This window comes from Mauremys mutica, chromosome 3 (genome assembly GCF_020497125.1).
Source record: "Mauremys mutica isolate MM-2020 ecotype Southern chromosome 3, ASM2049712v1, whole genome shotgun sequence".
Lineage (NCBI taxonomy): Eukaryota > Metazoa > Chordata > Testudines > Geoemydidae > Mauremys > Mauremys mutica.
Window position 1 is genome coordinate 46,708,121 of NC_059074.1, and position 12,996 is coordinate 46,721,116.

At 39.9% G+C, this 12,996-nt stretch overlaps 1 protein-coding gene across 1 annotated transcript in view; it reads right to left on the reverse strand.

The window, feature by feature from the left end:
- Nucleotides 1-7,040: 7,040 nt before the first annotated feature.
- The window catches only part of GCLC (glutamate-cysteine ligase catalytic subunit), a 60,674-nt gene continuing 54,718 nt past the window's right edge, over nt 7,041-12,996 (reverse strand). The window contains exons 13-16 of the mRNA XM_045010481.1: nt 12,031-12,112; nt 11,831-11,934; nt 11,614-11,734; nt 7,041-8,793 (exon numbers count right to left, since the gene is read on the reverse strand). Coding sequence (XP_044866416.1) covers nt 8,585-8,793; nt 11,614-11,734; nt 11,831-11,934; nt 12,031-12,112 — 516 coding nt within the window. The 3' untranslated portion in view covers nt 7,041-8,584. The remainder of the gene's footprint in view (nt 8,794-11,613; nt 11,735-11,830; nt 11,935-12,030; nt 12,113-12,996) is intronic.

Below are 12,996 nucleotides of genomic sequence, written 5' to 3' on the forward strand. Positions count from 1 at the left end.
TAACTGAGATGCTGCCATTCTTCTCAAGCTCTGAAGAATCTAGCTGACACACACACTGCATAGTATGGCCATGTTATAGAGACCAAGAAACCATCTCAGAGAAGACCAGAGGGGAATATGTGTGCTGACGTATAGACATATAAATGTTATGTTGATACTTCACATATGCAACAGCAAGAAAGTGGGGAAGTTTGTATAACAACTAGTAGATTTACTACCGAATAACTTTTGTTTAAGAACAAGTGTTCCAAATTCTATTTACAATGTTCTGTGTGCATTAAACATTTGTTTACTATTAAATGGTGTTTCAGAGTAGCAGCCGTGTTAGTCTGTATCCGCAAAAAGAACAGGAGTACTTGTGGCACCTTAAAGACTAACAAATTTATTTTAGCAAATGGTGTGGTATTCTCTCTCTGATGCTGACTGGGAATGGTTACTAACTACAATCAGCTGATTGACATGTCAGCACACTGACTAAATTACAGCAAAAGGGTGGCAGGGATGCAGCTGTCAAAAATGGATATTGAGCTGGCGGCTGCTGCATTTGCATGTAATCTGATCCCCTGAACATAAGTGATCATTTAAGAGTGAAGGATGTAGGTATTTAACTTGTATGACAAATATTCATGATTCATATCAAATTATTCACAATTTATTCTACAGTATTTCCTGCAGGAGGAGAGCGAGAAAACAAACTGCCCATGTTTATGCTTGAAGCTTAGAGGGTATAGCACACTGCATACAATTTTACAAGAACTGCTGCTGCCACCCTCAGGACATTCTTGGGATCATAAGGCACCTTGAGTTTAACCTTGATTGAAAATGAAAGTAAAAAAATAATTAAAAATTAAAGCTGGCGCTGTAACCCCCCCCCCCCCCCCGAAGCTGGGGAAATCAGGACATATTGTTATCAGTCAACTGAAATGAATCGGAATAAAACAGTAGTAAAGACAAGCTTTTGAGATTAAATAAGCTATTTAATCAAATACAAAGAAAGGGAAACCTACTTAAAATGATCTCTATCAGCACCAATTAAAGAGATGTGGGTGGCTTCCCCTATTGGCTGCAGTTTGAAACCAGTTTAAAAAGAAATTAAATGAATTCTTGACTTCAGTTAAAATGCTCTGTAGCACCCCCTCCCTTGGAGAATTCATGTAACCATTTCTGAGAATCAAGGGCGGCAAAGCTTGCCCAAAAGGGGATGGGGGGGCAGGTGGAGGGTCTGCGGCACAGTGCCCCATAGCTGCTTTGGCTCCTTAGCTGGGCTTCAGCTGCTGGCCTGAGGGGCTTGGGGGGGGAAGAGGAGGGGGAGGGACCCCTGCCAAAAAGTGAACAGGACAGGCCTGTCCACTTCAAAAGTAGGAGGGCTCTGGCCCCCTGGTCCCCCAATTCCGGGGCCCCTGCTGAGAACTGAAATGGCTTGCCAGAGGAATGGCTGAACTTGCATTGTGTTTATAACCATTCTGCCAGGTGGAGTCAGCAGCAGCCAGAGCTGGGTTCAATGTCTAGGGTTTTCTTTTAACAACCGAAAATAGAACCAGCTTGAGCCCCCGCCCAGCAATCTGGGAAAACTAAACACCGCCCTGGGCACCTCTAAGAAGCAACACTTCCCCTCTGACAAGCACTGTTGTGGCCCCATGTGGTAGATAGGATTTTAGACATCTTACAGTCCTTTTTCCTTTGTAGAGAGGTGAAGTGAGTAATGTAGATCTCCTGTCTTATTTTAGTGAAGTCCGTTTGTATGGAAGTTTGTTTATTTATGAAAGTCTCCAGGTTGGAAAGCTCTTTTTTGATGTTTTCCTGTTTGCTGTATAGGATGCTGATCAGGTGGTTCCTCGGTTTCTTTGATAGAGTATGGCATAATCTCTCACTGTGGTCTGTGTAGTATGTAGATAGGATTTTTCACCTTCAGTCCATTTGGTATGATATCATCTTCCTTTCCAAATGCAAACAGATGGACATCTGTCTGTACTTGTGCAAGTTTCTTCATGAGGTTGATGGATTTCCACTCCATACGGCTAAATGCAGTGCCTTGCATGGTGTCAAATATCAGAGGGGTAGCCGTGATAGTCTGGATCTGTAAAAGCGGCAAAGAGTTCTGTGGCACCTTATAGACTAACAAACGTATTGGAGCATGAGCTGAATTGGTTAGCAGTCTAGGGTAGCCAGCTTTCAGAGAGCTATATCACCCACTTCTGGACCAGTATGGCCACCCTCATGTTTGTGTTGTGATGCTGGAGGGTGGGGGCAAGCTACTCAGAAAACTCCAGAAATGTAGATTTCTTCATGCAAAAGTTGTGAAACCACTTCTGGTCATCCCAGGTCTGCCTGGTGCTGCAATCCCACCAGTCTGTGCTTGTGGCCCTACTCCAGATGTGCTGTTTTTATGTGGCATTATCAGCATCTACACCAAGAATCATGGGCCATATCTGCCAGGTCCATTCTTCCATGTCTGTATCATCTTCTGCCTCATCCTTCTCCATCAGGTGTCTTTGGTTGGTCAGTATGTCCACCACAGTATGTCTACCAGCATCTCATGGATTCTCTGCCCATTTGCTGAAACACAAGTGAAAGTGCAAGCAAGAGACAATCTTCAAATGGTGCCTTCCCCTTGTTGCTGGCTCCAGTTGCTGGAGTTTGCAGACTCAAAAAGTGGCTTGGCAGGATCTGTTGGGAACCATGGAGGCTGCAACAACTTTCTGTAGCGTATGAAGTAGACAGTCAAGGATTCCCACACTGCCCCACAAATCAGGGCCTAGAGCAGCAACAGCTGGGGAGGGTGCTAGGAAGCCTGGGCTAGGGTGGTTTGACTTGGGTCTGTATACTGCAGTGTGGATCCTGGAGCTCCAGATTTGTGGCCCTGGTCCAGAAATTCAAAACCTAGGATCAATATGCAGTGGGGACACTCAAGCCACGGTCTTGCAAACCCAGAGTCTGCAGACTCAAGTCCCACTAGCCTGGACTTGCATTCTAGTGTACACATACCATCTGTAACCTCCCTGAAGATGCTGTCATTTCCAGAGGACGAATGTTGTAACTGTGGAACGTCAAAGGTAAGGGACTGTTGGGAGATTGATTGCAAGGTGGGAAATTTGCTAGGGCCACTGGTAGAAGAGCATCATTGTGAAAGGCTTGGATTTGGAAGAAAGAAAGCAGATGTCAAGAAGCCAGTCACCCATCACTATATAAACTTTAGAGCTTAATAGAGCTTTCTGATTGGCTGTCAATGTCAAATCCACAGCAATAACCTTCATAGACTTAAGGTCAGAAGGGACCATTATGATCATCTAGTTTGACCTCCTGCACAATGCAGGTCACAGAATCTCACCCACCCACTCCTGTAACAAACCCCTAACCTATGTCTGAGTTTCTGAAGTCCTCAAATTGTGGTTTAAAGACCTCAAGGTGCAGAGAACCTTCCAGCAAGTGACCTGTGCCCCACTCTGCAGAGGAAGGTGAAAAACCCCTAGGGCTTCTGCCAATCTCCCCTGGAGGAAAATTCCTTCCTGACCCCAAATATGGCGATCAGTTAAATCCTGAGCATGTGGGCAAGACTCACCAGCCAGCACCCAGGAAAGAATTCTCTGTAGTAACTCAGATCCCACCCCATCTAACCTCCCATCACAGGCCATTGGGCATATTACCTGCTAATAATCAAAGATCAATTAATTGCCAATATTAGGCTAGCCCATTATACCATCCCCTCCATAAATTTATCAAGCTTAGTCTTGAAGCCAGATATGTCTTTTGCCCCCACTACTCCCCCTGGAAGGCTGTTCCAGAACTTCACTCCTCTAATGGTTAGAAACCTTCGTCTAATTTCAAGTCTAAACTTCCTAGTGTCCAGTTTATATCCATTTGTTCTTGAGTCCACATTGGTACTAAGCTTAAATAATTCCTCTCCCTCCCTGATATTTATCCCTCTGATATATTTATAGAGAGCAATCATATCTCCCCTCAGCTTTCTTTTGGTTAGGCTAAACAAGCCGAGCTCTTTGAGTCTCCTTTCATAAGACAGGTTTTCCATTCCTCGAATCATCCTAGTAGCCCTTCTCTGTACCTGTTCCAGTTTGAATTCATCCTTCTTAAACATGGGCAACCAGAACTGCACACAATATTCCAGATGAGATCTCACCAGTGCCTTGTATAACGGTACTAACACCTCCTTATCTTTACTCGAAATACCTCACCTGATGCATCCCAAGACCGCATTAGCTTTTTTCACAGCCATATCACATTGGCAGCTCATAGTCATCCTGTGATCAACCAATACTCCGAGGTTCTTCTCCTCCGCTGTTACTTCTGATGCATCCCCAATTTATAACCAAAATTCTTGTTATTAATCCCTGAATGCATGACCTTGCACTTTTCCCTATTAAATTTTATCCAATTACTATTACTCCATTTTACAAGGTCATCCAGATCTTCCTGTATGATATCCCGGTCCTTCTCTGTATTGGCAATACCTCCCAGGTTTGTGTATCTGCAAACTTTATTAGCACATTCAAACTTTTTGTGCCAAGGTCAGTAATAAAAAGATCAAATAAGATTGGTCCCAAAACCAATCCCTGAGGAACTCCACTAGTAACTTCCTTCCAGCCTGACAGTTCACCTTTCAGTACGACCCATTGTAGTCTCCCCTTTAACCAGTTCCTTATCCACCTTTCAGTTTTCATATTGATCCCCATCTTTTCCAATTTAGCTAATAATTTCCCATGTGGAACGGTATCAAATGCCTTACTGAAATCGAGGTAGATTAGATCCACTGCGTTTCCTTTGTCTAAAAAATCTGTTACCTTCTCAAAGAAGGATATCAGATTGGTTTGGCATGATCTACCTTTTGTAAAACCATGTTGTATTTTGTCCCAATTACCATTGACCTGAATATCCTTAACTACTTTCTCCTTCAAAAATTTTTCCAAGACCTTGCTGACTACAGCACTGGACTTGGATCACCTTTTTTTCCTTTCTTAAAAATAGGAACTATGTTAGCAAATCTCCAGTCGTACAGTACAACCCGAGTTTACTGATTCATTAAAAATTCTTGCTAATGGGCTTGCAATTTCATGTGCCAGTTCCTTTAATATTCTTGGATGAAGATTATCTGGGTCCCCCAATTTAGTCCCATTAAGCTGTTTGAGTTTGGCTTCTACCTCGGATGTGTTAATATCTACCTCCATATCCTCATTCCCATTTATCATCCTACCATTATCCCTAAGCTCCTCATTAAAGACTGAGGCAAAGTATTTGTTTAGATATTGGGCTATGCCTAGATTATCCTTAACCTCCACTCCATCCTCAGTGTTTAGTGGTCCCACTTCATGCCTGATATGGTTGAATTGCTGTTTCTGCTATACATTTACATATTACTGTACTGTCCCTGATTTGACCACTAGTGGGTGCTAATGTACAGTAATGCCAATTTTTTTTTAAAAAGTGGTTAGTTGCAGATAAGTCATTTCTATAGTGTTCTTCAAAGTAGCTTTTTATTTAAAAATAAATTCCAGGAAATTATCAGGTTGTTGGTGTCAGTTTTTAAGCTTGAAATGCCTCTGGATTCAGACTTTATGCACCAGTTTATACTCCTTTTTCAATTCTGTTCTATTGTATAGATGTTCTTATATAGCCCTCCTCACTGTAGTATCTGAGCACCTTCCAGTAATGCATTAAGCAACATTACTAACATCAGTTACATGTTTGTTCCCTCATCCACTCCCCATGGACAGTGTGCGCAGAGGAGGGTTTTGTTTTGGAATATTTTTTGCACACAAGAGTTTGTTATAGAAGGCAGGTCAAAGAAATGTTCCTTGCACTTACAGAGCAGATAGATGATGGTAAGCTTTGTGATAATTCTTAGTTCCTGGATGAGTTTATTTTGTTATCTTAGAGCAGTACCTAAGAAAGTTCTGTCTGTCGCACAAACAACCTTTACCCTTATTGTAGAAAGCTCCTTGGTTGAACTAGTTTCCTGAGGCTTCAGCCATCCCATTGTCCTAAGGTGTATCCTGAATAGGTGGCCATTAAGGTTTAAAAACTGACAGTTGTAGCTGGTCTGTGAGGGACATACTACAGTCCCTGTCAATTCATGGCTGACTCACTACACACTAAGCCCTGGTTATGCAATTCAGCTACGTGAATAACGTAGCTGAAGTTTATGTACTTAGATCAACTTACCGTGATGTCTTCACTGCAGTGAGTTGACTGCTGCTGCTCCCCCGTTGACTCCGCCTGCGCCTCTCACGGCGGTGGAGTACAGGAGTTGATGGGAGAACACTCGGGGGTCGATTTATTGTGTCTAGACTAGATGCAATAAATTGTTCCCCGCTGGATCGATTGCTGCCCGCCAATCTGACGGCTAGTGAAGACATAGCCTAAGGCTTTCCAGGCAGCAATTTCATAACATCAACCAGAATTATATAAGTTATAACACCAGGTCATCGTTCATGGATGGGATGGAGTCTCCTAGCCCATCAGGGATGGTAGAACGAATTATTCACAGATGCTGCTATGCAAGAGCTTAGCAACAGTGAGGAATCCAGGAAGCACTCCTAAGGCATTGTACCGAATTGAACAACTGTGGATGTGTACCCTCAACCAAAGGAGACTGCACTATGGTTGAGAACTCTTCAAAATGCATTCCTCTGCCCACCACCACCACTCTGTTAGGTATGTCTGTTACGTGACAGTCTTTGGGGGGTTTTGCTTAAAAAAAAAATTATATATAAGATGTACCATGGAACCTAAACCACATTTGGTCTTAAGCCTTGAAAGATTATTTCCAACAGCACCGTGACCTAGTATCATGCTGGAGTATTTCTTCACTGTCAATTCAAGAGAGGAGTGCCACATAAGTCAACACACACCTCTTCCTACTGAACTCTGGCTTTCCTTAGAAGTCTTCCACTGCTGCTTAATTTGCTAAAACAACAATCACAGCAATGGGGAAGTTTCTGAAAAGAAGTTATTTGCTGCACTTGTGGCAAGAAAATGTTTCCACTCAGGTATGGATATTCTTTATATACATCCAAACAACCACTATATACTGCAAAGTTCATTTTTTATTTCCTTATTCCACAAACTAATGAGCATATCACCTAGCATCTACATCTTGATTAAAACAGGTTCACCAAAAGCAGAAACAGGCATTCTTTCATTCTCTAAAGCACACCTATGAACACAGCACAAGTTCTAATACCGATACATAAAAGCTTTTTCTGGTGCAGCATCATTACAATTTCTCCATTAGTTCCTTTTTAAAATTATTACACCGTAGATATTTATATATGCTTGTATTAAACTTTGCATAATCTACCATACAGTAAGTCACTTTTAGAAGCCATTTAGTAAACTAAATTAAAAAGTCCCCATAAATTTAGGTTATATACAGCTGTAATGGTCAAGTTCTAAATTATTTACAATCTCGCTAAACTACAGGTTCCCAATTCACAAAAGGATTAGTGCATTCCATGATTTCTCTTTAGATTGATTTTATGCAGGGATTACCCTGTCCTTACAATGCTCAGTAATAGTTATTAGTAAGTTAATGTGTTGACGAGGGAAACATTTAGTAAAATCAGGGGTGGAGGAGAGCCTTAGGCTAGAAAAGGAATTAATATACATTCTCATCTTGCTTTTGTGTTGCACTCTATTGACTTTAGGAACAGCAGCAACTGGAAAAAAAATAAAGCTAAAGAGCAGCACAAAATATAGCCGACTTCTCAGCCATTTCACCTCTCACATAAGCATTCCTTTAACATTCCAGTTCTCGCTCTCTCTCCATGTTTAAATTGAAAGACTTTCACCCATGGTAAAAATCTATTTCTGGAATTGTTAGAGCAAAGGAATTACTAGAATCGTAAAACTATGTCCAGTAAAGGATGCATTTATTTCTGAAGCTTTTGTGCATGTAGTGTGGTTGTCCAAAAGAGCCTTGTCAGGCCATCCCTTAGGCTCTGCTCATCAGGAAATGAGCAGATTTTGCATATTTGAGTGAAGACTGAGCAGATTCTACTGATCTGAGGTTGATGAGTAAATGCAGGTGTTGTGGTAACCAAAGGACTGGTGCAAAGATGAACAAATAGGGAACACGTCTGTTTTATATACTCAACGGAAGATGGAAAGGGAAGTTCTGTGAATCAGGTCCCAAAATTTTCTTTAAAATTAGGTAGATTAGTACATTCCAGGTAACAAAAAATTACAGTGAACATTCAATATCTGGAATGCATATAATATAAAAGTACCATTATATTACATTTATGAAGTTGTTCAGGACAGTAATTTTTTTCCAGAATAAGCATAAAAAAGTTGCAAGCTGGTTCACAATAACTTTAGGTACAATGTTATTAAAATACACTGATGTTAGTCATAAAAATATTTTACTATTTACATGTACACTGTATAAACTTTAACAATAGGAATATGCCCATTTTAGGAAGCCTTAAATGAATATTTAGGCAGATTGGCCCATGTTAGATGCAGTACTACCTGTTTTGGTCTTCACAACATGAAACTACTGGATACACAGTATTGTAACTCGTTCTTCATTAGAATGTTTACACTTTCTACTAGGTATTAAAGCATTTCATTAAAAAGAACTAGTTTTATTTCCACTGTGTTTTATTTTGTTAAATCCTACTCCAAGTAATTCGGGGCACTCTGCTTGTTCTTGTGCAATTTGGTTGCATTTCCTAATCAGGCTGTAATTCATTTCATCAGTGATCACACTATCTTGCTTGTAGTCAGGATGGTTTGCAATAAATTCCCTCATCCACCGAGCAACTGTCATTAATTCTCCTGAAAGGAGAAAACCGTAAATAAAAATCATATTATAGACATTTATACACTGCATTGAGCATCTACTTTATTTGGTATATTACATACCTGCAAGTATTTCTAATTACATACACACTTCATATTCATGAGCACCACATATGCTTCATAGTAAAGTCTAGCCACATAAAAAATAATAATCATGAACTCACTATAGACGCATATTGAAGGACATACACCAAGCACACTCCCAACACAGACACTAGAAGTCACACTTATCTAGAACAATCTATGTCCTAGAAGTTTTACTTTCAAAGTTTCAGAAATAAAATGTCAAGATACATTTATGAGCTTGCATAACAGAAACTATACCAGAACCTAAAAAATCAGAATGCATCAATGGGAAAAGCAGACAATTTAAAGCAGCAATTGTCAAACTCTTCACATAACAGCACATTTTAATAGAGAAATTGTCTCAGAGACCAAGTGTCAAATTATCTGTAATCACATCTCTACAGCAATCGTGCATATTAAAAATCAAGATGACTAATATTTTTAATCTACTTTAATACAATTTAGCTGCTAGAAACAAGAAGACCCTCCAGTATGGCTCTGTCTATATTAGATATCTCCTTAGCTTTCCTACCTGTACAGTTCCATTAGTGGGAGTGCTAGGATCGACAAGCTGCTGTCACTATAAACACCGTTGTCTGTCTATAACAGAGTGGGGGCTAGATAACCATGGCTAAGGTGCGAATTTTTAATCTATGCTAGTGCTCACGATGTTGCTACCTCTGGTGGAACTACACCAGTGGCAGCAATAGTAGGAAATTTAAGGAAGACTGTCTGGCATAGACAACATTAGCAACCAGACAGCTGCGCATGGACCACAGTTCAGGAACTTCTGACCCATAGGACTCTAAGGAGGTACTGGGGACAACTAGGAAATTCCAGAGCTTGTGCCTAAAAAACTGCCAAGATATGTTAAAAGACAATGTTTTTTTTGTGTTATAAATTTCAATTTTTGGACATAAAAGTGTAATATCAAACATTCAGTGTCATTTCAGTATCAAAATCACCCAAATTCTAGAATCATAGAAACATAGCACTGAGGCAGGACTAAATGTTGTCTAGACCATTTCTTAAAACCTCCAATGATGAGGATTACACAACCTAGCTAGGTAATTTGTTTCAGAGCTTAACTACACTGACAGGAAAAGTTTTTCCAACTATCTAACCTAAATCTCCCTTGGAGCAATTTAAGTCCATTGCTTCTTGTCCTGTCCTCTGTGGATAAGGAGAACAATTTATCACCCTCCTTTTACGTACTTGAAGACTGTCATAAGAGTTTACTACACAAGCTGATGTTAGTAGCAGTTCAGACTTAGAGACCAAGAGAGTGAGATGAACAGAGTTAGTTCTAATAAGGAAACAAGTACAGTAGAAGTCAGCTGCTGAGTGGGTGAATGACTGATGGACGACCACCACCACCACACCCCCCAAAAATTAGCTATTCTTAGAGTTTACCAAAGCAAGTATAACAACATCTACTTGTAATTTTAAATGTATAATGTAGCATTTCCAGTTCCACTGAGTCCTTATTTTCATCTTATTTTTTAAAATGCCGTTTAGCTACAAGTTTCTATAGCATTTTCAAAAATGTGAATTTTTTTATGAGATCATGAGTCAAGAGATTCATCTTTCAGTAAGACAGAAAACCAGCCCTTACATTTAGTACTTAGGGTGGTTTAGAGAGCATGCGCACAAACCATGGTATTTGCACATACAGACTCTTGGTAAGTAAGTATATCTGTATACGCCTAACTTGAATAAAATGTTTAAACTTCTCCTTTTCTCAGTGTACATGGTGCACTGTAGAAAAAACAATCAATGGGCATGAAAAATCGGCCTACTGCATGTAGGCCTGGCTTGACATGAATAATTTGACATGGGTGAGACCTCATTTCTTGGGAGACCGGAATAAGGAAGTGAATGGAAACAATATCTGTCCCAGCGAAGATACGAGGGAACACCCAACAAGCCATTAACAATGGACAAGGTAACAATGGCTAAGATAAGTAAAGATGAGGTAAAAAGTACACTGTGCATGGATACTGCGTGAACAGAGCATTCTTCACAGTGATTGTTTCACACAAAGTAACCACCCCAACCCCAAAAGAGGTGATGTAAATTCAATGCAATGTGTAAATATATGAAGGAAGAGGTTTGCTGTATAACTTTGGACACGTGGTACAGCATATACCCATCCCCTATATTTGAGTGTGATCAACTAAGTGTAGCTTTGCTGTATGCCAAATAAAGCAACCTGAGAATGGAGTCAAACTGATTTATTGGGGGAACCCAGTGGAAGACATCTTGGGGGATCCCCAACACTGCATATCTGAAATTTTTTTTAAAGCTATGATGAGGTAAAAATAGGGGTTTAAAGAACTTTTTTCTTTAAATATCATCCCATAAGTAGCTTTCAGGACCAAAGGACACAGGACTCCCTGCTTGTTTTATAAGACACACAAAGACAAGGCTCCATGCTCTACTGCACCATATTAATGCTAAATTATGCTGCCAGTGTGATTAGCAAAATTGGTATGACACCAGAATTATGCAGCACTACCCCACAGACCCAAGAGTTGGTAAGGACTCGTGATTCAACAGGTGCAGAAAGATAACAGATTAATAATATTCAAAGTTGCTACAGTAGATTAAGTCCCCCTTTACATTAGAAATTATCTAAAAGATTTGTTTAAATGTCATACAATTGGGGGGGAAAACCAGAAAATTCACAGTCAAGTTTCTTTGCATCCAAAATATAAACATTAGTCATACCAGAGGCTCTCTTTTTAATTAACTTCAGGTAGTTCAAAATGGTGCATCTTGTGTCCACATCCACTTCCATGTTTTCGAGGTAAGAGTTTAGAATTGGGATTAAGCCAGGAAAGACACCATCCTGCAAGAAATAACACACAACCAGTATAAACTAACTTGATGTAATTTGTGAATAAGGAAAACAGTTCAGTGTTCCAAATATAAACTACCACCACACCTTTCCATTGATGATTGTGTCTATGCTCATCAAGGTGTACTCTTCTGCATCTGTCTCTTTCCCATTCTGTGCTGGGCCACATCCATCTACAACAGCATTTCCACCTTATCAAAGAAGAAGGGGGAAAGGCAAAACAATTAACTTTGTGCATCTCTTGAACTGGTCCTTAGCAAGTAATCTGAAAGCAGTAAGTGCAGTACCTTTACAAATATCTTTTCTGAAATAAAACATTCCCTGCCGAACAGCATCTCGTTTCTGGGCTACCTTCATATTTTCATCAACCTAGTAAGGAAAAAATCCCAAAGGTTATTTAACAGATGCTAGAAAATGGGCACTTTACCTACCGGAGTGTTTTGGTCTTGGAAGTTCGGATTTCTAGATATATTTCTTGTTAATTTCAGTGCACTAGAGCCAGTTAAGTCCTACCTACAGACAGCAAGTTTTATTTCATTTTTCAAAGGTTAGCATTCTGCACAGAACCACAGAGCTCCCTCATTCATGAAAGTATAGTTAACTGGTCAGTAAGTGGCATCAGTAGAATGGCACTGGCATGAAAAACTTGTAATTTTAGATACAAGCTGTGTCAGTTGTAAAGTGAAACAGGAACATGTGTCTTGTCGGGGGAGCTTCTTTTGATATTTAGGTGTAATTAAATGAGTACAGATGGAATAAGAGGTTATGATTTTTTTTTTCTAAAATTGGCATTTCCTGTTTCATAGTCTTCAGCTGCTGGGGCTGGAGCAGTGGCTCCGACTGTTAGTCAACCCACCCCCGGGTATTTTTAGTAAAAGTCAGGGACCGATCATGGACTTCTGTGAATTTTTGTTTATTGCCTGCAACTTGTCCGTGACTTTTACTAAAAATACCTGTGACAAAATCTTAATTTTATGTATAAATCAACTAAAATATTGGTTGAAAATTTTAAAATCTTAGCCTCTGAATAGCTTCTGGGCAGATTATGCCCAAATTCTTCAATCAATATGATTATTGGGGAGTTAGTAGTAGTCCACTTTCAAGCAGCTAACATTAGTGTAGCCTCTGGAAAAAGGAAGAGGATTTGCTACATTAAGTTTGTCTTCTCCTCTCTCAATGTGATGCAAAAAACTTTCAGCAAAATTAAAAGTAATATTTAAAAAAAAATATTTTGGACAGTTGGAAAAAAATCT